General features: G+C 39.8%; 1 protein-coding gene across 9 annotated transcripts in view; it reads right to left on the bottom strand.

Annotated features, from left to right (window-relative positions):
- The window catches only part of CDC14B (cell division cycle 14B), a 47673-nt gene that overhangs the window by 16558 nt on the left and 6811 nt on the right, over nt 1–24304 (bottom strand). For all 9 annotated transcript variants that reach the window (XM_075447326.1, XM_075447319.1, XM_075447321.1 and 6 more), the window contains exons 2-10: nt 23266–23359; nt 22265–22340; nt 20461–20553; nt 10019–10095; nt 5027–5093; nt 3540–3602; nt 2524–2611; nt 1943–2173; nt 63–201 (exon numbers count right to left, since the gene is read on the bottom strand). In XM_075447326.1, the coding sequence (XP_075303441.1) occupies nt 63–201; nt 1943–2173; nt 2524–2611; nt 3540–3602; nt 5027–5093; nt 10019–10095; nt 20461–20553; nt 22265–22340; nt 23266–23359 (928 nt within the window). The remainder of the gene's footprint in view (nt 1–62; nt 202–1942; nt 2174–2523; nt 2612–3539; nt 3603–5026; nt 5094–10018; nt 10096–20460; nt 20554–22264; nt 22341–23265; nt 23360–24304) is intronic.

The following is a 24304-nucleotide window of genomic DNA, read 5'->3' as shown; positions in this document are numbered from 1 at the left end:
AAAAGAAGAAGAGAAAGACATCTAGATCTATTTTTGAAATCATTTATAGTCAATCTACTTACTCCATCAGGAAGTGTTGTTGTGGTCCAATCACTGAACCAGGTCTATTTATTCTAATCCAGGCAATAGTTTCAGCAGCTGTCATCCGATAATGCTTCATAATATAACAGGCAATAAGCGTGCCAGTTCGTCCAAGACCAGCTGTGTAAGATAAAAGAATGGCTTCTTTTATATACCCATCTTCATCTGGAATCTGCTGCAGCTACAGACAGTGTTACTGGGACAAACAGTTATTTGTCCGGTTTATCAAAAATACCTACTGATCAAATGCCGTAAGTGCAACTCACCTTTTGTATTTTTTTGTCCCTATACAAGGTTACTAATACATTGTTCACATGTTTTTTGAGGGAGGTAACTTTCCAAAGCCAGTGACTTTACAAATCTCTGCGAGTCTATCTATCTTTATTTACTTATCTATCTATGAATATGTATATAGATACTGGAACGTTTTAATGCATGGGATAAAACGGCTTTTTTCCAAAATTCTCAAAGCATCTTCTTGCACTGCACTGAAACCAGTTACTCTTCCAACTCTTCCTCTAACTAATCACTTACTTTAGCTCCCAAGGAAAAGACAAATTCTGCAATAAGCAAGTCGGTACCAGTTGACACAGGCAAGAAGTACTCCAGAATGAGGAACCTTCTTTGCAATGGCCCTCAAAAACACTTCTATCTACCCTGGGAAATCTGAGAAGGAAAGGAGGACACCTCCAGCTCAGTGGCTCCTCTCCTCGATCACTTGCCAAAAATGTCCGATCACACATCACCTTCTCTCATCTAACAAGTGACTGACCAATGCAAGTGTAAAATCTTCAGTATAGCACAACAGTCCAGACAACCACACAGCACGTTCCATGCTTTGCCCAGCTTTAAGAACAGGCTACAGCATTCTGCTCTTTCTCAAGAAGGTAGTCTAGACACCATTAGTATGATAAATATCAAAGAACATCTTAGTCTGAATGAAAACAAAGCACTTGTACCACCAATGCTCAATATTCAGGCATAATCAATTAAGCAATATGCCCGAACTTATCACCTCAGTGGACAGTAAGAGTACGCACTTGGTTCCCAACAGTCAAGTTGATGTTTTCACCAATACGTCACTTCATAGTATAATCCTGTTAAACACGCGGCAAACGGATGGCAGATCCCAGAACAAAACCACAGTCTTTCCAGGTCCCAGGCAAATGGGTTAAGGCCTTTCTCCCTCAATCACAGCATTATGAGGTATGCTAGTGAGGCAAAATTTGTGGAGAAGAAATGTCTCATAGACCGTTAAAGATGGTGTGGGAAGGGAAACGTAGTTCCTCTAGAGCCACAGCAAACTGTATCTTTATACTAGCTGCATTGGGCATGCTCTTCACATCTTTTCCTTGGCAGTCTAACTCTGGAGGAACAGATATTCAGAGCAGGCCCAATGTAACTGGTATAAACGGTTTCTCAGGGATAAAGATTTCTGTGGTTCTGGAAGAACACTCATACTTTATGAGGAATCTCCTCAAAAAGCTACATTGATATTTTCAAAAGTTTATGACTTGGTATATTCAACCACGTATTTTCAGAAAGACCTATAAACCTTGCGAGGACTTCAAAGTCCTGCTCAAAAGCGTCCTTTGAAAGTGCTAATACTTTCCAGCAGAAAGAGCTGTTCATATTGGCACCTTCCCCAACCTCATTCTTGGAAACACCTGGGAAAATTTTTCTGGAACTTAAAAAAATTAGAAGATGAAGTGCAGAACAGCAGCATAGGAAGAATTTGTATGGAAAAATTGCAGTTTGGCAGACATGTTCATAACTAGATATAATGGAATCACAGTGCAAAATACCTCAGGAACTGTAACTATAAGCATCACTTGTAATACAAACTGTTTTTACACTGTACCTTTGCAATGAACGGCTATAACACCTTCAGCATTTTCACAAATATTCAGAAAAGTTTTAACTATAGTATCACTAGGTGTACTTCCATCAGCAAAGAAGAGGTCAAAATGCTCAAATCCAGCATCTGTAAATCGTTTGGCATCATACAGTTTTTTGTTGAGGCGTATTATAGTGGTGACCTTATGTTTCCTGAAGTATGGGAAATAAGCCTCTGGAGCATGGTGGGGATACCCTATTTGAAAAAAGAAGGTGGGGGGGAGAGGAAGAAAAAAGAAGAAAGTAAGGCTTAAACTGCAGAAATAAATGAAGACTCAAAAACAAGAGATGAAAACACTTTCAAAATAGAACTCATGTTCAACATAAAGAAATAGACTAACCAAAAATGGAATTTTAACATAATCACCTACATCAAATACAATTAAACCAAGCATTAAAATTTTACTGCCAGGGTTCTTATAAAAGAAAAAGAGCCAAGGAAAAAACACACTGTTTGAGGAACAATTTTTAAAGCTTTTTCTTACTGATAGCAATCAACTAAGAAAGCAGTGGGCTTGTGTCCCCCACCTCCTTTTTTAGGCATACCATTTTCAATTTTACTTCTTGAATGAGGTCCACTGAAGGCAATGAATTTGTTTGGTATTATCCAGTTAAAATCTCCATTTTCTGCTCTCTGTCAAGAGAAAATGCTTGGTTTATCATTATCCCTGTATTTTCAGGCTTTTCCTTATTGTTTCAAAATACATGCTAGATAGAAGTGATGTACAATTTTTGCCAAAGGAAGTTATGCCTAATTGCCTGCTTTCTGTTCCATTGGGAGGATGCCAGATGCACTCAACTTCACTTTTATTGCCTGTGTTCTCCTCTTTCTAAATCAGAGTTTTAGAACAACACAATTGATGCCCTTCAGATGAAGAGCAACTTTCAATTTTTAATTTCGTGTAAGTTTCTAAATTACGACCTTGGCCTTATCTCTGTTCACAATTTAAATCATGATCTTTTTAGATTCTAAGAACACTTAGTTTTCTCTTTACAGGTAACTGGCAGCTTTGTATTTCTGAGATTGTGTATAGCCAAGAGTTGTAGTCCTTCAGTATCATGTTTGTTACCCATGCCCCAGAACAAATTTTATGGGCTTGGAAGTCTCCCAGCCCTGTTTCCTTCTTTACCTCAAAGAGTGTTATTATACCTCTGCTGTGTGTTCACAGATACATACTTAAATTGCTCTCCAGAATTCAGTTAGACTTGAACTTGTACACCCTTGAATTTCTCATCAAGGCTGCTCTAGAATATGCATGACCTCTAAAAGGTGGCCAAATTCCCACTCCTTGATCATCGCTCAGGGCTTTAATAATAATGGAAAAAAGTATTTACTTCCATCTTGGTTTCTGCTTTCTCCTGCCATGTTTGAGGCTGACTATGCTTAAATCTGAGTTTTAATATTCTCTCTCTGACCACACACACCTTTATTTAACAATCAAAGCTTAAAGAGACAAAACAGATATAGAATCTAATACCACAAAAAACCTGCAAATATTACAAACCATCACCTTAGCGTTAGTAACAGCAAACAAATCAGAAGATTGATACTGAACACTTACTTCATAATGCTCATATTCATTTATATCAAACGTATTGAAATCCAGGAAACCATACTGCAAAGCCTAAAATTCAGAATACAGCTTTCAGCAAAGACACGTATTTTCAATTAAGACAGATACCACTGTTGTACGTTACTGAAAGCCCCTTAATATCTGTTCTACTCTTTCAGAGAGATTTCTTCATGTATTTGAAAAAACACGGATCAACTCAGTCTTGGTTCAAAACAGATTTGTAAATTTTAACATAAGTGAAGTTAGACAAGCAAATCCACTCTTTTCTGTTTTCATCGAATCCTGCAAATTTCCAGACTACATAAGCATTCAGTGTTTTATTATTGCTAGGAGTACAAAACAAAGAAGAGAAAAATAACTGGCAAAAATTATCTACTGAAATGATGAGTACATTCTAAAGCCTGCATTCAAGGATTGCAAATATTTTTGTGCATCAATGCTATTTGCTCTCATTACGATGCTAATATATCTTCACTGATTATAAATTGTTTGCTGACACACAGTCCTAAGCAGACACTAGTGTGGTCCCTGATGTCTTGTAATTATCCACAATGATTATATTTAATACTGTACAAAAACTGTAAACATTTGGGTAACTGGCAGTTTACCCACTTGTTAAGTCAGGAACACAAACACAGAGAAACCCCATATCTCCTCCTTAGAATGTAAATACTACATTCTAATCTCCTCTTTCACTGCATAGTCTTCTGTAGTTTTCCTTGCTGTTCACCGGTATTAAGAAGAATAGTAGTTCATCACTCTTTGCATACAAGCAGCTAATTCCAAAACTTCCAAAAATCCTGAAAATCACAAACCTGCAAGAAGCTGGCTTCATCAGTAGAAATATAAGTATTTAGCAGAGATACCCATAATACAAAAGACAGTAGTAGGGTGGACATCTGCAGAATTCCCCTTTTCTCTACTCATACAGACTAAAAAGAATGCATATAAATTCCCCTGTCCTTCAATGCCACGTTACTTCACCACTGCATCGCTATAAAACACTACATTACGATAATTTGTAATTAAAAAAAAAAAGCACCTGCCTCCTGACATTTGTTCTATTGTATTACTTAAGCCAAACTTAAGTCACTACCGCATGCTGCAAATGCCAAAAATGTATCACTAACCATCAAAGGCTTTATTAAGCCTAAAATGTAACACCAGGGGGGCATATAATAAACCCATCACACAACTCTTACGGATTAGGGTGACTGTCTTGAAAGATTACATAAATAAAACTCAAGATTCCCTCTTTAAAATCTTCACTAGTTGATTATATAAGGTATTTGGTTGACTTCTACGAATGCTATATCTAGCAATCTCATTACAACGCATAACATAATAAACTAGGCAACAATTAGAAAATCTGTTACTGTATAACCCTAAATGGATCCTAGCTTCCTAAACCACCTTTTTCTGCTGGGCAATATTCAGCTGATCTTTCGCAATATGAAAAATACTGTTTTACTGACCTTATTTATTGCATGAAAACAGTCCAGCAACGTCAGATGAAAACTGCAAGTACCAAAGGAAGCATCCCTATAACACATGACGACCAAAAAGGTAAAATGATCCCATTTTAATCCAAGTGAAAGCAATTGAAGATACTTCTCTAAAACACCTTTAAAAAATTGTTCCAAGCTAAGTACTATTACAGTGAAATAATTATGCCAAATGATTACTTCATTTCCCCCACCCTGCATCTTACAATAGTAAAAAACCATAAGTTATGTTAACAGATGATCCAAGAGTAAGATTATTCCAGTTATAGTTTTTGTAAAGCTGACATGTTCAATTTCTGTCATGGACATTGAAACTGGCATGTTTCAGTGTTCATGTCAACAAATATAGACTATGTCAACTCCTTGTGGCAACAGCTAACGCCTAAATTAGTGTCACATTCTAGCATACAGTCTAACAACATTTTCTTCCGAAGTACACTTTCAAAAAAGTTATATTGTAATACACTGCAAAATTTTTCTTCAAACTCCATTTGAAAGAAAAAAACAAGCTGCGCGCATGCGTTCTGTGAAGCATCTGCTTAATAAAACTGTCAAGATAGATATTCATGTAGATATATTAAAAGACTTTCCATAATACAGTTTATGCTTAAATACGAGAAGAAACTGGTTTTCATTGAAACTCCTTCTTTCAACCACAATTTTTAAAATTCTGTTGATCCAAAAATGGCATGTTCTTAATATGTGACCATTATTAGATTGCATAAGCACTGTACAATAATCATTCTACAGGAATATTACAGTGAAGTCAAAAGATAAAACCTAAACTGAACATACATCAAAGAATATTATGTCTTGGCAGAACACCTTCTTCTGAGACCATGCAGCCCTCATCAGTAGAGAATCATTAATGTTTCAAAAAAGTAAAAAATATATCATGTTCAAATTTCAACTGAGAGGAGGAAGAACTTCTGAAGAACATAGACAGTTGCCTCTACAACTTGTTTGTATCCTTTTCCTCCCTAATGAATCAGTGTGAAAGCTGGGAAAAAAAATCAGCAGGAGAAGGAAATAACAGAACCCAATTTAGGTCAAAGAGAGGACAGGTAAAGGTGACATCGTAGTGGGTGTCTGTGGATCAGGCCCTCTACAGACAGACAGGAGCAGCTTCACATTTGCAAGCCCTGGTCCTCATGGGGAACTTCAACCACTCTGGTATCTGCTGAAGGGACAACACAGCAGGACATAAGCAATCCAGGAGGTTCCAGCAGTGAACTGGTGACAACTTCCTCCTCCAAGTGACACAGAAGCCATTGAGGAACAGTGGTCTGCTGAACCTCATACTCATAAACAAGGAGGTGCTCACTGGGGATGTGGAAGTCAAAGGCAGCCTTGGCTGCAGTGACTATGAGATGGTGGAATTCCAGATCCTTAGGGCAGGAGAGGAAGGTGAAAAGCAAACTAATAACCCTTGAATTCAGCAGAGCAAACTTTGGCCTCTTCAGAGATCTGCTTGGAAGAGTCTTATGAGATCAGGCCCTGGAGGGAAGTGAGGCCCAAGAAAGCTGGTTAATAGTCAACGATGACCCCCTTCCAGCTTAAAAGCAGTTCACCCTAATGAATATCAAGCAGGCAAAAACACCAGGCAGCCTGCGTGGGTGAACAAGGAACGTCTGGCCAAACTCAAACACAAAAAGGAAGCCTAGAGAGGGTGGAAGCAAGGACAGGTCACCTGGGAGCAATATAGAGACACTGTCCAAGCATCCAGGTTAGGAAGTTAGGAAAGTTAAAGCTCAAATGGAATTGAACCTGGCCAGGGATGTCAAAGAAAACATGAAGGGCTTCTGTTAGTACATAGGTGACAAAAGCTAGACTAGAGAACATATGGGCCCATTGCTCAATGAGACAGGGGACCTGGTTACACAGGACATGGACAAGGCTGAGGTACCGAATGCCTTCCTTGCCTCAATCTTTACTAACAAGATCAGCCTTCAAGAATCTTAGGTCCCAGAAACCAGGGGGAAGGGCTGGAGTAAGAAGATGTACTCTTGATGGAAGATCAGGTTAGGGAATGCTTCTGCAAACTGGACATATCTAGGTCCAAGGGCCCTGATGGGATGCACCCATGAGTGCTGAGGGAGCTGGTTGATGTCACTGCAGTAACACTGTCTATAGCTCTGATTGATCTTGGCAACTGGTAGAAATGCCTGAAGTCTGGAGGAAAGCAAATGTCACCGTCAACTTGAAGAAGGGCAAGAAGGAATCCCCAGGGAACTACAAGTCAGTCAGCATCATCTCAATTCCTAGAGAGGTGATGGAGCAGCTAATCCTGGAAATCATTTCCAGGCATATTAAGGACAACAAAATCGTAAGGATGCATGGATTCACCAAGGCAAAGTCATGCTTGACCAATTTGATAAACTTCTACAATGAAATGACTGGCCTGGTAGATGAGGGGAGAGCAGTGTATGTTGTCTACTTGAACTTCGACACTGTCTCCATAAGATCCTCACAGACAAACTAGTAATGTGTGGGATAGCTGAGCAGACAGATGGATTGAAAACTGGCTGAACGGCTGGGCCCAATAGGTGGTGGTCAGTGGCACAGTCTAGTTGGAGGCCAGGAATACCCCAGGGGTCAATACTGCATTTGATCCTGTTCAACACCTTCATTAACGATCTGGATGAAGGCGCAAAGAGCTCCCTCAGCAAGTTTGCTGATGACACAAAACTGGGAAGAGTGGCTGATACGCCAGAGCCTCAGGCTGCCATCCAGAGGAACCTTGACAGCGTGGAGAAAAGGGCTGACAGCAGTCTCATGAAGTTCAGCAAGTGTGAAGTTCTGCATCTGAGAAAGAACAACGCTAGGCACAAGTACAGGCCGGGGGCTGCCCAGCTGGCAAACTGCTTTGCAGAAAAGAACCTGGGGGTCCTGGTGGACATGAACTTGAAACATGAGTCAGAAATGTGCCCTGCGACAAAGAAGGCGAATGGTATCCTGGACTGCACTAGACAAAGTATTCCCAGTCTGTTGAGGGTGGTGATCCTTCCCCTCTCCTCAGTGCTAGTTGAGGCCACACCTGGAGTACCACGCCCAGTTCTGGGCTCCTCAGTGCAAAAGAGGTAGGGACATGCTGGAGAGAGTCTAGCAGAAGGCCACAAAGATGATTAAGGGACTGGAGGATCTCACATAGAAGGAAAGGCTGAGAGAGCTGGGACTGTTCAGCCTGCAGAGCAGAAGGCTTACAGGGAACCTCATCAATGTATACAAAAACCTGAAAGGAACGTGCAAAGACGACAGAGCCAGGCTTTTTTCAGTGGTGCCCAGTCACAGGACCAGAGACAATGGGCACACACTGAAACACAGGAGGTTCCCTCTGAACTTCAGGAACCGTGTTTTCACTCTGAGTGTGACTGAACATCGGAACAGGTTGCCCTGAGAGGCTGTGGAGTCTCCATCCTTGGAGACATTCAAAAGCCATCTGGACACAGTAATGGGCAGCCAGCTGTAGGTGGCCCTTCTTGAGAAGGCATGTTGGCCCAGATGACCTTCAGAGGTCCCCTCCAACCTCACTGTGATTCTGTTAAGTGAAAAAAGAAATTCTTTGCATCCTGCTAACAAAAGTTTTCATGTTGATAATGACCCTAAGTAGCAACTACCTGACTGACTTTTTATTATTCTATGGGAGGGTACTTTTTTTTGCAGAGATGAGGAAGATCTTAAAGTAATAGAGCCCAAACCAACATCTCCATTGATCATCAAAGTAACCTAAATTCCTCTATTTGCAGCAGGTTTAGTTGCACTAGTAAACTCAAGAAAATGATAAAGCTTGCAAACGCTTCAGCAGACTATATTCTTTAACCCAGAGGCAGGACATCTTCAGAAGTCAGCTCCCAGTAAGTCTTATATGTAACACATCTTTACATTTCTTTCAGTAGTGCCGTTGAAGTGATGGTCTAGGAATTTGGGCAAGGTATATGACCAGAGCGAAAAGCTACTATCTCCATCACCCACATACACCTTTATGATATTTAGAAGCAAACTTTACAGTCCTCCTAAGGAGGACTTTTGTTCTGGGAATACAAAAATGGAATTTAAAAATGAGAAATGGGATTATGGAAGTATGCAAACAAAGAGAGGTGCTACTACACCATTATACTGTGGTGGTGGCAGGGGGGAAGTAATAGAAATTCAAATCATCAAAAGCCCATCCCTTGGCAAGACAGCTAGAAAACACTAACAAGCAAAGTCTGAATCAATCACCCCATAACAATATATTTGGACAGCACACTTGTCTCCTAAAAAGTTTTTTGGCCATTCTTGTCTGCATATTGTGGCAGCCAATGGAATGTTAGTTTAGTCCAACTTTTAGAAACTCTTGTTTGGAAGAAATTAAGAAGTTGTTCCCCTACAAGATGGATCGACTTTATTTGCTACGTTTAGCAGCACAGCATATACCACCAAGAGAAGTCTGTGGTCTGAAACAGCTAGGATTACATTCCCTCAGGGTCAAACAACCATGTACCAACAGTTTTACACATTTCCTCACTGGTAAAAAGAAATACTGTAAAGTTACACTAAATCATATGAGGTTAGCTAGCATTCTTTATGCACAAAAGAGTATTTGCAGGCTGTTGCATACATTCGAAAAGCGGGAAAAATGGAGTGCTAGAAGTATTACAAGCCATTCGTGATGAATGACAGATATTTTTATATGCTTAACTATCAACTACTGGCATAAAACCAGACTGCCCAGTGAGAAGCAGTGTGAATCAAAAAGCTCAACAAGAGAACATACAAAGCAGCGTGGCTCCTTCACCTTCTGTCAGTACACTTCAGTACCAGCTGCTAACACCCCTGTTCAGCATTCTGCACTTAAAGCTCAGGCAGTGAATGGGTCATGTTTTAAAACCTCAGCACCGCCACCCTGAATTAGTACTGCCAAATGCTACATTTCTCTTCAAAATACCAAGGTACAGAAAGTTCTAACAACTTGTTATTTACCTGAAAGGAAGATACGAAATGCTTCCAGCCACTATAAGGCTGTACACGTCTTCTGGGGATTCCCTCAAGTATATTATCTATTTTTGTGGAAGAAGAAAGAAAAGAAAATAAAAAGATTATTTTAAGATTGATTTTAATACCTTGAAGTCACTTATTTACTACAGAGGGCATAATTAATTATCACAGAGCTCAAGTTCTGTGACAGAGTGGTATCAAGAACAAATGTATGCAAGTGTGTAACAATAAAACGAACATAAACAATACAAAATACTGGTCAGCGTAGAGCAATATTTCAGCCATAGACTACACTGAAAAAGCTTCTGTCCTCTGGATTCTTCCATGTTTCTACTGCAACTCTACTGGACCATTCTGTAGACTTTTTTTTAAATTAAGCTTTTAAGATGTAAATCGAAACACAAAAACCCACAGAGATATCAGCAAAGCTATGAATCATCTAGTCTACAAAACAGTGGGTACATTCAGCAAATGAGATTAAAACAGCAATTCATTTTGATTTTCCTACAGCAGTGTATTTGCATTATTCCAAATCCTGTATTTCCTCCTCTGCACTGGTGAGGCAGTATCCAGTAACTAAACTGAGATGCCATAAAGGGGAAAAAAGAAACCTGTAGCTTCAGATGCAAAATCCTAAGAACAGAATGAATACTTCAAGCACTACATATCAAACTTTCTACTGCCAAAAAAACTCACAAAAAGAGTTCACAAAGGACTAACTCACGACAAATACCATATGGTCTTCCATCAAGACATGCCCGATCCCTCTTGGATAGCCTCTAACACTAAGGTCTCCTCAAAGAATATAATACAACTCTTCTTTCATGCAAACCACATCTTCCAATACAATCAAATACCATCCCCAGCATGGCCAGGAAATAACAACTGTTAATAACAAGCTGTCATTAACTAGTCAATATCCAGTAATTTCAAGTTAATGCTTTTTCTTTAAAACTGCATTAACTAAGCTTTAACACACTAGAGAAAGTTATTTTTTCTATCACACACACACACTCTCGTGAGTTGAGAACGGGAGGTGGAACAGATGTTCCTTAACTAAAAAAAAAAAAAGGCAGCTTGAAAAGTGTCCTGAACAGACAGCTAGAACATACACGGCAACTGGTCACCCCTTCCATTTTTCTTTTGATTCAATAACTGGGTTAAGTATTTTCTGAGCATTCTTCCTGTGCAATTAGCAAAACCAAAGAAACAAACATCTGTCCTGTTTAAGTAGTTTAGTCAAGTAACGAAAACTGCATGTTTTGTGTGTGTGTTTTCACTGGGGAGGGCTGACTTTTGCTTTATATCTGCAAGCATACACCTGGAATAGGAGAGAGACTTTAAAAGCCCGCAAAATATCAATGAATAGCTGCTGCTCAGCCAGAGTTCACTTCCTGTTCTGCAGGCATATTCACTGCCTTAATTGGATATAAAGGTTATGTTCCAAGAAATTTCAAGTTGTGTGCTTTGCTACAGTCATACTTTACATCTTGTAGCACAGTGAACACATATTGCTAGCAACCACATGAATCGAGCACTGTTTGCTTATCAGAAGAAGAGCCCTGCCCCAGAAAAACTTACAAACCAGAGACATGAAATACCATTAACAAACAGAAGATAATTAAACAGCAGAATCAGGGTTTGTAGCCAGAAACGAGTCACAGGGTAAAAAACTAGGATTCAGTGCTGTAAGGCTGGGTCACATACAGAGAGTACTACTTGTACAACAGGCAAATAGAAACATAGCTAATACTACCTACTCTGGTAAGCGGTCAGCGTACGTAGCTCAGAACAGCCAAGGATTTCTCCCATATCTCAGCTGAGCTTTTAACAACTTCTTAAAGAACACAAGCTTCAACATAGAAGCATTTGTTTGCAAGTGAAACAGCTGCAAGCAGCAAGTTTTTTTTACATAACATTGTGTTGTATTAAAATAAGTCTAAATAACGTGGCTGTATACTGAAACACATTAGTTCTTGAGCACAGATCCAACTTCTGAAATCACATTACCAGTGAAGTTGCTAGAAACACCATTTTAACATACGTGCATGTGTGTATGGACTTTTCTTAACATCGTGATATGAACACTCGCTATATACAAGGACACTTATGAAGCGAACCTGATGTTGACACAGAAATCCAATGTCTACCATTGTTCAGTACACAAAAAGTATGCTGCAAGAAGATGGCATTTCTCATTGTGGACAAGCTACTAAGCAAAAAGACACAGTACTTCCTGTATAACTGAAGCAATATACAATATTGTCACTGAAGGAGGAAGCGCTTTGAGTTGGATTTCTCAGAATTTTCTGAAATAGAGCTCCTGCTATACTTCAGCTGTGACACTACTACGCACACAAGAAACAACGTGAACAGTTGCAGAGACAGCAGTTGATGAAATGGTCAGATGGTGTTCTCAGTGAAAAGCGGCTGACAAAAAAAATTAGGTTAGTATGAGGATATCCGGACAGGTGCAATGGTGTGGAGTGCTTCAAAAGGGAAGAACGGCATTCAGTCTGCACAGAATGGGAAAGACCATAAACAGATACTTAGTTCACAAGGAAAGTATCTTGGCAGTAACATAAGAAGCTGTGAGTCAATGTGGAGTCAGGATCAGTTTCTGCCACAAGATCACAAGAGAGCACCCAGCTGGAAATCTTGGTGCAAACAAGGCTGGATGGAGGCTGAACATGGCTGAGCCTGGGTTCAGGCTGTAGGTGAACCGAATTTCCGATACGGAAATAGGTAAGACTGAAAGAATGAGGGAAGGAGCAGCAAAGCCTGGGGAAGCGACCGACGCCATGGCAGGAGAGGCCACGTCTGCCTTGGGAAGTAGTGTGCACCAGCAGAGATGCATCTGTAGACTGAGAGCCAGTACTGAAGATCTGACATCTGCACTATACACACCCAGCAGCTTTTAACCTTAACAACTAGGGCTAGTCTGGTCCTGTGGACGGAACATTGTTACCTGTTGGGATTGCTCCTAAACTGCTCCATGAAGGGAACCAAAATACAGTGAGCAAAGTTTAAGGGAAGATTCACTTCAAAAACATACTCCTGACACAAACTGAAACTGTAACATAGTTATACACATAACTCCACATAATACTGTTTCTGACCAGGAGGAGGCCACTAAAGCCTTAAAGATGAGCAGTTCCACTGGAATTATGTGGGTCAACAATGAAAGTCAGTAAATGAGAGAAAGTAAAAGTGATCAGAGAGACCTGTAGTAGACAGAAGTGTTGAAAGAGAGAAGGACTTTCTAAGGCAGTAAGTAGAACTGAAGTTTCAGAAAAGAAGATAATGTAAATGTTGATCTGATAAATAGCAAAACCGAGATATGTTTGCAAATTCATGAGGTATGTACTGGGGGAAGGAGGGAAGATCGGAAAAGACATAACCTCCAGAAATCAAAATATACAACAACTTAAAAACATTTTATCCAGATGCTGATTATGTTTCTGCTGTGCTTTCTATGGTGACAGAAACTTTCAGAAATAAAGCTGTTTTCTTAATCTTAAAAAGTGTAAGTTTCAGAGATGAGTAGATGTGGCACTTAATGGTTTAGTGGTGGACTTGGTAGTGTTAGGTTTACAGTTGGACTTGATGATCTTAAAGGTCTTTTCCAACCTAAATGATTCTACGATTCTAAGTTAACGTCAGTAAAGCAACTGATAAGAAGTACTCTTAAAAAGATGAAAAATACTAATATAAATTTCAAGCAATAATATTAACTCTTATTTAGCAGAAGCAGACATTTTCTGGGATAGTTTTTGTCCATTCTTGTACAGACAAATGGAAAAAAGTCTAATAGAATTTTACATTGGTTTCCCAAGGTGCTCCTTTCGTGCACCTCAGGCAAATATTAAAAAAAAAAAAGCAGCTTTCTAAAAAACTTGAAAAATTCATCAGACCTTAAATAAATCATCCACAACTACAGCTGCACTGGTTTTAGAACATTCCTACAATCACGTGCAAGTGCAGATAGGTGTACATACACATCTACACACACATACACACAAATACACATGGCAAAACTCCTAAAATCCTTTACAGATCTTTTACTTCACTACCTTCCAGGAAAATTGTTACTACAAGGAAATGGCATTTTTCAAGCCAAAATAACATACTGTTTTATCACACTCTGTAATCCCTTGTGTACCAACAATTTAGAAATTTGCTTTCTTTACGCATACAAAAAAAATCCTACTGAACTTCAAAATACAGCCAGAAATTTGTGATTAGCGGCTGAACCATTAACATTGCTCAAATCATCCTTTTCATTTAGGACATCTGTTTCTAATTAAGGGACTGCAGGCAGCTCTGTGAATGGTCAAGAACCACCCAAGCGCTGAGTACTGGGAAAGGTACACTCAAGCACTGCTCCTGCCAACATCGCTGTGTAGTCAAACAGCCGCTATAATGTTCACTGAATGAAACAGAAGGGCTTGCAGGACTAGGCCACCGAGCCTTTATTTATGAGCATTTAAAATCAACCATAGAATGAGAGTTCTTTTAGCAAGCCATGTTTTTGTCAGATTCATATTAGTGTTTTCATATCGGCCCCATTTTTTAAACAAAGGATTCCTAGATTAGCGTTACAACCATGAAAATGGTATTCACAATAGGATGAAAGGTATTCCTGGTAGAAAAGGAAAGGAGGCTCTGGTTGAAAAAGGCATCCTGATCTTCAATATATGGGATTGCCAAGTGAAATAGTAATGCTGCATGCAAGACAAAACATGTTTGATAATAATCATTTGTGACATAATTTGTTGCCATTTCAGGAAAATTAAATAGGATATTTAAATATATTGTACTGTTAGAATAATATCAACTCAAGTTTGCAAACAGCACTTCAAATTCATGTCTACAATGTGCTTAGCATCATGAAGTTTATCCACCTGCTCACCCTTAAGTGCAAAACCTACTTAAGGTTGGTACTTAAATCACACATTTTACCACTCATACTGACTTAAAAGCAAGAAAATAATGAGATGATTCATTTTAAACTGCTTACAAGCAAATTTCATGTGATACGATATTCCAAAAACGTCACTCACCAGAAACAGCCCGAACGGCTGTAAACTGCAAATAATCACAACCCACCCATTCTGAACAACTACAAATAACTACTGTGTGTGACTAGATTCAAACACAAGCTCACACACACGTGTAATTTTACTGTTAAAAGTATTAAATATTTAATTTCATTACATTAAAACCTTCATTGGACATATTAGTGGGTTAATACATTAAATTTTCTAGCAGTCTTCATTAGAAGGTTAAATACAGCAGAACTAAAATAGAAATTTATTAGAATAAAAAGCTTCCTGTATGGATTCGTGGTGTACTGAAGAAACACACGTGGCCAACAGTCCCTTCATTAGCAGAAACACAGTCATTAAGCGGATAAAAGCGGCAGAGAAGGAATAACTGCCTGTCTCTGGCAACTCTCTTTGTTCACCATAAACAAAAGCAAGAAACCTCCAATTACCTTTTAAACAGGGGAGGGGAGGTACAGAAAGCCCTGTTAGCTGGGAACTGACCAGGCTGGGCACATCACCACTTCAGGGCAGCTAAGAAAGCAAGCTAGAACTACAGTGAGGGACCCCCAGAGAGCAGCCCTTCTTCTCCTATGGAGACAAGCAGTCTGGTGAGAACATTGTGAGGAAGAACCTAGTACAAACAGCAGGAAAAGCTGCCATCATGACGGCTAATAATGATTTCCCAAATGCAATTCACAGAAGGTAGCTTTTCAGAGGACAGTCACACACAGAAAACCAACAGGACTCGAGGCAACTTTTGCTTAAATGAAAGGCCAGTACTTTGTCTATATCATCTCTGCCACTAGCTTGGCAAGCATAAGCAACTCTCACCAAAATGTAGCTGAGGGTAAACACGGTTTACCCACCCGTAATTTGAGTGCTGCCGCAGTTACCCATTTACCACCGCTCAGCCTGGACCACTGAGCAAACAGGTTTGCCTACTTCCCCACAGCTTAGCCAGAGATAATTCTGCAAATGCCACAGTAAGAACTGAGCAGTTCAACGTCACACAGACGGGTGCTCATTGCTTCTGCAACCTCCAGCTTCTACCCAGCATCAGGTCCACAACTAGGAAGGACACTAACAAATTGAAAAGGCAAAAAAACAGTACTACGGATCAGAATGGATGAACGAAACGCTGCTTACCCTGAAGAAAGAAGATGAGAAAATAGACAAAGTACAGAGATGAGTCCTGGAGAAGATGACCTGAATTACAGCAGTTCATGGGGCGGTACCCTGGGAGGGTCTACCTCCAAGTACATAATTAGTGCCAGGCCTGAGGAAAAAAACACTGTTACTAAGTTAATGCAGCCAAGGGGAGAGGGGGGAGCTTGGGAATTGGGTGGACAGGGCACAGAGGGTACATTTTCTTTCTTAATATAGAAGGAACAATGATGGAAGAAGCAGACTTTCCTCACCCACAGCCAAGTCCTGGTGAAAATCAAGAGAAGCCACTGTAGAGATCAACTCAGAAGATCATTGCTGCTTTGGTAGAGTTGTAAGGCCTGAACAGTGCAGATAGCTTCCAAGGAAAAGCAATTTTTCTTTAAAAGGTGAAGAACAAAGGGTTTTTTCTCCCCCTCCCTTCTTTCCCCTCACCCCCTCTGCCCATATGAAGTGTAAACATTCAACCCCAACACACCGAATTCTGGCTGCCCTTTGTGCGGCTGAACACGCCAAATTTATGCTAATCTACACAGAAGAATATTATTCCCATTAAGCAATGTATCATCTGTAAAAATGAAACAAAATACAGAATTAAAATTGATGGAAGATGAACAATAAAGGGATTAAGAACCGAATTGTTAAGATTTACTCTAAAAATTCGTATTTTATTCTAAAACTACACTTATAACAACGTATTTGAAAACTTTGTTCTTCACTTTTAAGGCCATGTTATACTGAAGAGCCCTGTAGCTTGAGTTAGGCTGTGCTGTCACATCAAAGTACACCTGGAAGGAAGCAGCAGATGCGGGAGGGGGAAGAAAGCAGTGTGTAGCCTGGAGAGTTCAGAAAGTATCTCCACTGAAGAGGAAAGAAAGACAAGTTAGATGGGGAGGGGGGAGGAACATTAAAACACACCAACTGTGAGGAAAAGACTGGGAACAGACTTTGCTTGTAAACCAGAACACTAACAGCTGCCCTTACACTTCATAATTGCTAATTTTTGTCAATGAACACTTTCATAATTGCCTTACTAGTCAAAATTAGCATATCCCCACACGATATATATACACACATATATATTTAAACAACAGCTATTGAATGATAAATCATGCTAATATTACCCATTTCCTTTAAGTGGAAGTCTAATAATACTCTGTTTAAGAATACACATTTAAAGGTCAACAGGCCATTAAAATGACAGGCTCGGAAGTTGCCAGGATGAAAATACTGAATGTTTATGACGACATACAATTTCTAGAGGAGAACTAGTAATACACAGTTCATTATACTTTAATATACTTATGTGTTAAAATGTTACTGTGTTTTTAAAAAAAAAAAAAAGGCGAACAAAACCAGAAAGCACACACACTTACTGTGTCTGTGCTACTCCTGAAAACCCCGGAGCCTGTTATTCCTAACAAGTAACTTCAGGAACCTGCATCTACGGAGAACCTTGCACCCACAACTATGCTGAAGTTATCAAAGGCCTTACTACACACGCAGACAAGCGCTATTTTCCTAACTAACTCTGTGAAAGCTGCTTTCCCTTCCTACGTCCTTGCTGTTCCCACCTGAACTCCTCCAACCTGATGCACTGCCACGCAGTTCCTCAACCTAAGGTAAACTATTGAAATGGAAACGCACCATAAGCTAAAGAAAAAAAAAAAAAATCAAACGAGAAAACACATTCAACCCACAGAAAACAATATAGAGTGGCAACCCACGCATTACACTCTGTGGGATCAGAAATTAAATGATGATACTCAGTTCAAGCAGCAAAGAGCATTATCACCAGGATGTGGTCTGATTAACTGCAATTACAGAAAAGCTTCTTAAAGTTTTGACCAACAGCTGGATGGATACTTCTTCATCAAAAAGCAAGCACTCTGAGTCAAAGATGTAGGTGGATGCTTAAGCCTACATATGTTTAAAATCAAGAAGACCTCAGTGTATTTCCTTTCAATCAGGAAATACGCTTATAGACATGTACTTATCATGCATTCCGAGCAGATCCTATACCATTGCTCGCCCCACAAAGAACAATCTAATTCTCCCTGCAGAAAGCAAAAATGCAGGATGTGTATGTCTGAACACTTCAGCAGTGAGTGCTGTAATTAAGCCTGCCTCTTCATGAAAGATCATCAAAGAGCGCCAGGGAGAAATGTAAGCCTCAAGGGCACAGTCTTCCTTCACTGGAATCCCTCCCACATGAATCTGGGCAGAAACTCTACCCTACTTTATAGAAAAAGCAGTAGCAAAGCCAAAGTCTGTTGCACTGGAAAGAAAACCAGCATCTAGCTAGAGCTACCTCACCATCTAGGACTCGTGATTATGCAAGACAGACACTCCCCCATTCAAGGAGGGGACTGATACTCACACAGTGCTTCACTTTGCCATGGGTCTTCAAGGGAACATGTCGAAACATTCAACCTGTACAATGCAATAACCTAAGCACAGGTCTCCAAACTCTGAAAATCACTGATGGTTTTGACCAGCCTCCTTCTGCCACATGCCAGCTTTCCACGGCTAGCCCTCCTGTGTGCACTGGTTAGTCAGTCATGATCCTGTGCCACACTTCAGCTGGATGTGGGTCACCATCCCTTCCGCACTCTGCAACTCCCACCCCACTCACTGCAGTTCTCTGAAACAAAATATGCCTACCTCTCTGTCCAACAGCCTCCATTTTTAATTGCCCTGCTTTGGACTGTCGTAATCCGTCCATATTAATCTTAGAGCTTTATTTAAGTCTATCCAGGCACTCCCCTTCAACTGTGTATTGCTATTGCAACCCGGCAGGACGGCTGGATGATCAGAAATAAGATTTGTGTTAGGTTTTCTGTATACTTCAATATAGTCAACCACAGTATTTTCGTATCAGATTGTTTTGCCAATAGTTAATTTTCCATACCATGGATTCTGCTCAAAATGTCAGCCTTTGCTGCACACTACTACTACACTATTCAGAACAACAGCTTAGGGAAAACCAAAGCCCACTTCCTTCCAAATATTGGCTGATAACTGAAGCCAGTCCCTTATCATTTTCTGGACCTCCATTATGGTCAAGTCACTAGGACTTAGTTTTCCTAAAAGCTGCACCTATTTCGTCAACATAATGCCTTAACTGCAAACAAGTGTGTTGCCAGTTTCCACGTGGTTTAAGAATGCAAAGGTCAACAGCAACATTCCTAAGCGTCTGTGTTTCAAATACCAAGAATGACACATTTTGAAATCCAGTTCTTAAGTTGTAATGAGTACTGTAGAAAACAGACAACAGAGAAACCCTGGGGAGCAGGAAATGGGCCTCCAGCATGATGCAGAGGGGCAGCAAGGAGACTGTAAGCATCACAACAAGCACTGTACAGCCTTGCAGCTAATAAATAGGAATGACCTAAGGCTACAAGAACTCTGACCCCTCAAATCCCCAACATCAAAGAATGCATAGGATGTCCCTTTATTTTACTACTCAGTGAACAAGAGAGATGGTTACAACCCAGGTGTGTTACAAGTAAAAGCAGAATATGAATACGGTACATCACATCTTTCATTCTGATTCAGCATTTCACTCCTTGACTGCACTTTGGGGTACCAAACACTGATTCTTTAGATGCAGTTGTGATGTAAAGCCAGTCATTTTCCCCTCTGCAGCCAGGGACCTGGCTCAGTACGTTTTCAGCTACTTTGTTCATCCTCGGGCTTTATATCAGCTCTAAGCCTACCCCTGGACCTCACTACTCCTTCCTCGGTTAACTGAAGAGATCATCTTACATTAGAAAAGAAGCAGCTGGGGAAGAAAAGGTATATTTAAACTTGCATGCAACGGGAAATTACACACTGTACTTCATGCAAGATAATATTGCTCTATTATAAAAAAGAAAAAAGAGAGTATTTGTGGGTGGGCATAAAGAAAAACATCAAGAAGTAGTCATTTTTTCTAATTGAAAATATTCATGAAGTTATTTTTTAGTGGTGCTCTTATCTCTTTTCAGCGCGGATTACAGTAGAGAGGCAAAAAAACAAAACCATACAACTCCATTCAAATACTCGCTAGACTTTTAAAACTGTCTTAGTATGTGGTACCTTACTATACAACACCTTAGTAGGAAGATTATTCAAAAGAAAATAATTGTTTTTAGCTGGCTGTTTTAAAAATTGAGTATGAAAAAATGGAACACATTCAGCAAGCTGATGTAATGTAAAAATTTAAATACTTACTGCGTAGGAGCCTATGAGGAATGCAGCATTTGCTTGTTTTTTCTGATCAAAGCCAGTATAATGAATTATTTTCTTCCTTACCAATGAAAATGACTGTATCAAGAAATGAACAAGATTATAATTTTGCATTTCAGGCTTATCACACCTTCTTTTCTAAAATTAGAGGAATGTAAGGGCCTGTTCACCTACTTTCAGCCACCTGTATTCAGAGGACCAAGTATTCTGTAGACTAGTCCCCCAAAAGCTTTGGAAGACTCTATTATAAGCCCCACTTAGATTGTTCCCAGCCTAAAACATTTTTGATACAAATTACAGTAATCTTTCTTTTTCTCCTTGAATGTATTTACTGTTTCTGACTCTGAGCCCTGTGTAACAGGTATACGTTCACAAAGAGTAAATACAAAGTGGTGTTCTCAAAAACATCACAGGCATCTTACAGTTGCAATAGTTTTGAAAACTGAATATAGACTTTTTTATTCTTAAAGAAAACCTGACTTTAGATAAATCAACCAGTAGTTCTTTCTAAGGATTAGAACGACTGGAAAATATATGCTTAGATGAAAATATCTTGAAAGTATTTCTAGACTTTATCATGAATAATTTTTTAAAATTTTGTCCTGGCTTTGCATGTAGTTTCTCCAATTATCTTACAGAAGAGGTGGAATCGCATTGCCAATAGAAAGGACACTTACATCTGTGGTGGCAACAAAAGTCATCCCCTAACTGGCGCTTGAAACTGTGTACTTTGATGAACTGCTAAGCTATCATAAAATGTCACTATCTAAAGAGCTATGTTACTTGTTCAGATACTATTCAACGCACTCAAGACAAATAAATCCCAGATCACTAGCACTAGTATGTTCTCAGCAATCCTAACACACCTCTCCTCTGAATATCAAACCAAGATATTCAAAGGGATTATAATGTAGACCTGTGTTGCTTCAGCGCATCCTGTAAACAAAAATCAGTGCCACAGGGACAAAGCAAATCCAAATTATGCAAATTAATACCAGTGACAAACATCAAGAAATGAAAAAAAAAAATCTGTTAAACTATAACGTTCTGCGTACTTCCCAGTTTTCACAGTTCAGTGGCAGTTTCCAGATCTAAGCAGTTTTGAAGAGGCAAACTGTGATTCACATTAATGCTAATAAGCTTTTTTATCTACCTAACAGGTTTTATATCCCAACATCTGTTAGAGGTCAACTAACTTGAAGTCACTGATGTTAATTAATATAGAAACTCTCTGTTTTAAAGACACTATGCTCTATCAAGAGTCCAATCCTGACAATTACTGAGCACCCCTCTGAAAAGATAATCCGCAGTAAGAGCACAGCAGTCTCCTTCAGTACAATGGCATAAACACTATCAAAGATCAAATGATGCCTCTTACCAAAGAGATGTTGGGACCACAAAACAAGCCTAAGTCAAACAAGAATCACCTCAAATAAAAGCATGTTGCAGTGCACCCTCACGCTCACTCAATACCGGCAGATTGCCAAGAAGACTGAATTTCAGGAGGGGAGCTTTTCATTTAAAGAAGTCTGTACCCATTCAACAACTGCTCTTTTAGGAGCTTAACATTAGTTACTGTCACAGTGGTGCATCTTCTGGATCTCAGAAGTCAATGGGTTTTCCCTCCTGATCCTCCTCCCTAAACTCACCTTCATAAAATTTAGCATTTATATTCAAAACTTAGCTGGATTAGGAATCCTGGAAAGCACCCAAACAAAAAAACCTTTGGCCCATTTGTTTCTATTCTTTAAAAAGTCAAGAATAAGGAATAAAAAACCCCAAGCCTTACCTTTAATTTCTTATCTAGCTTGCAGCAGTATCTGTAGACCATTGCCAGATTGAGTGGTCCAAAGTCTGCATAGAAGCTGGCAGGACAAAGGGGAAAAATGATGTCTATAAATGCCTTTTTTTTTTTTTAATTGGATGCACAAAGCAAGGAGTAACGATATGTATCTGATATATGTGCATCATTCTAAAAACAAGAACACCTTCTTACATACATTCTATTTTGTTGGAGAAAACAGATTTGTAATCTTTAAACAGGGACTAAAACTTCTTTGTCTTCCACACACCACCACTCAAAAATAAACTGCAATACTCAAGTTTTGAAAAATTCTCACTACTGTATCACTTTGTGACATCAGTTTAGAAACTCTATTTTAAGAGCAACCCAAAAGCTTTACTTTAGAAGAAGGCAATTAATATCGCTACAGAAAAACGAACACAGACAAAAAAGACAGATTAGTTCTTTCAAAAACAGTAAGCACGCCCTTGGTCAAAAATATTTAAAGAATTAGCAGCATTCCAGATCACACACAAAGGCATACACTGTTCACTACAGGGGAAATAATATATCCATTGTCAGCTCATAAAGGCTTGAACTGATTTTGTCAGGTTTTTCTCTTATTCTAGAAGTTTAGACATTTCACTTGATACTTGAGCAACCAAAGACATCCCCTTCATCTCAGCAGTCCAGCGTGGACTTCTGAATATATATAGTTGCATCATGTTCCTCTGTCTTCTAACCAGAATGGGTACATGAAAGCTTCTGCTTTGAAATGATTTTTAAGAAATCTTGATGGGAAGCCAAGAAACCATTCTAAGACATATAAATCATCATGGCAGGCAAGGCTGAGAGGACCGAACTTGTGTAATTAGTTTTGTAGTGGGAATGGTATGTTTCTGTTAGCTACATTTAAAAACAGAATGTCAATTAGACTGGTTCCTCATTGCTGATGTTCTGACTAATTTATTTCTGTAAAAACCAGGACAAAATATGTCTATACTTACTTCTCATACACGAGTTCATCATCTATGCAGAAATAATGGGTATTTGCAGCTCCACTCTTTGGTTTTTGGCAGAGAATTGCAAAATAAAGGCGATCTGAAATGCAAGAAAATTTAAAGCTTTTATAAACATCACACTTCTCTGCTGAAAGTCTGAAGCATTACCTGTCAACAGAACAACTTTAAATGGTTTAAGATGAACCAAATCTTCTCCTAAGTGTTACCAACCCGGGTATTGTTATTTCTCCGATGTTAGGCCACAAGACACACAAAGATTGAGGCTTTCTGCTCAGCAGTGTTCCCGAAATCCGCAGCTCTTCAGCGTTCTTTACCAAACAAAGTGTTCCCAGGCACGCTACCTGGCTGACGACTTTGCAGTGCAGCAGGAGCCCGCCTTGCACCCACACACACAGCAGAGACCCGTCTCCTCTCAGCAGCAGACCCCACCCGACGCACTCCGAATGCCAACCCCCCCCCCCCCCCCCGAAACCACAAATCCCTCAGCGCCTCATAGCACCTGCACTGAACTAAACAGTGATGCGTGCTTGTGCCGAAACACAGGCACTTCACGTCTTTCCATAAAATGATGGTTCCAACAGCGGTGGCACGCAATTAAAGCCTGCAGGTGACAGAGGCCGGGGGGATGTGAGGGGGCCAGGCAGCAGCGGGAGCACCAGCGCACCCACCGCCTGGACATCCCCACCCATGTCCCTGTCCCCATCCCCACCTCGGCTGCCCCTTCAAAGCCTGCATGCGTGCAGGCTGGAGGCACCTTCTGCTTTCCCCGGCTTCCTTTGTCAATGTGAGGGGGAAAAAACGCCAGTGGTATTCACGTAGATATAAATTAATTTTTACGGCCGGGAGAACCATAGCCCCAGTGAACTTTAAACACCGACTGTGTTGCTGCAGTAAATTGCTGTGCTTGCGGTAATCGGTCAATAAAAATTGTGGCCTTGCAGCACCACAGCAATACTCTTCTTCCTCCCGCTGAAAAAATATGATTACTTAAATATAAAAGTAGATCACCTGCATATAAATGTAT

The sequence above is a fragment of the Opisthocomus hoazin genome, chromosome Z (genome assembly GCF_030867145.1).
Source record: "Opisthocomus hoazin isolate bOpiHoa1 chromosome Z, bOpiHoa1.hap1, whole genome shotgun sequence".
In the NCBI taxonomy this organism is placed as follows: domain Eukaryota; kingdom Metazoa; phylum Chordata; class Aves; order Opisthocomiformes; family Opisthocomidae; genus Opisthocomus; species Opisthocomus hoazin.
This window is presented reverse-complemented; position numbering and strand designations above follow the sequence as displayed.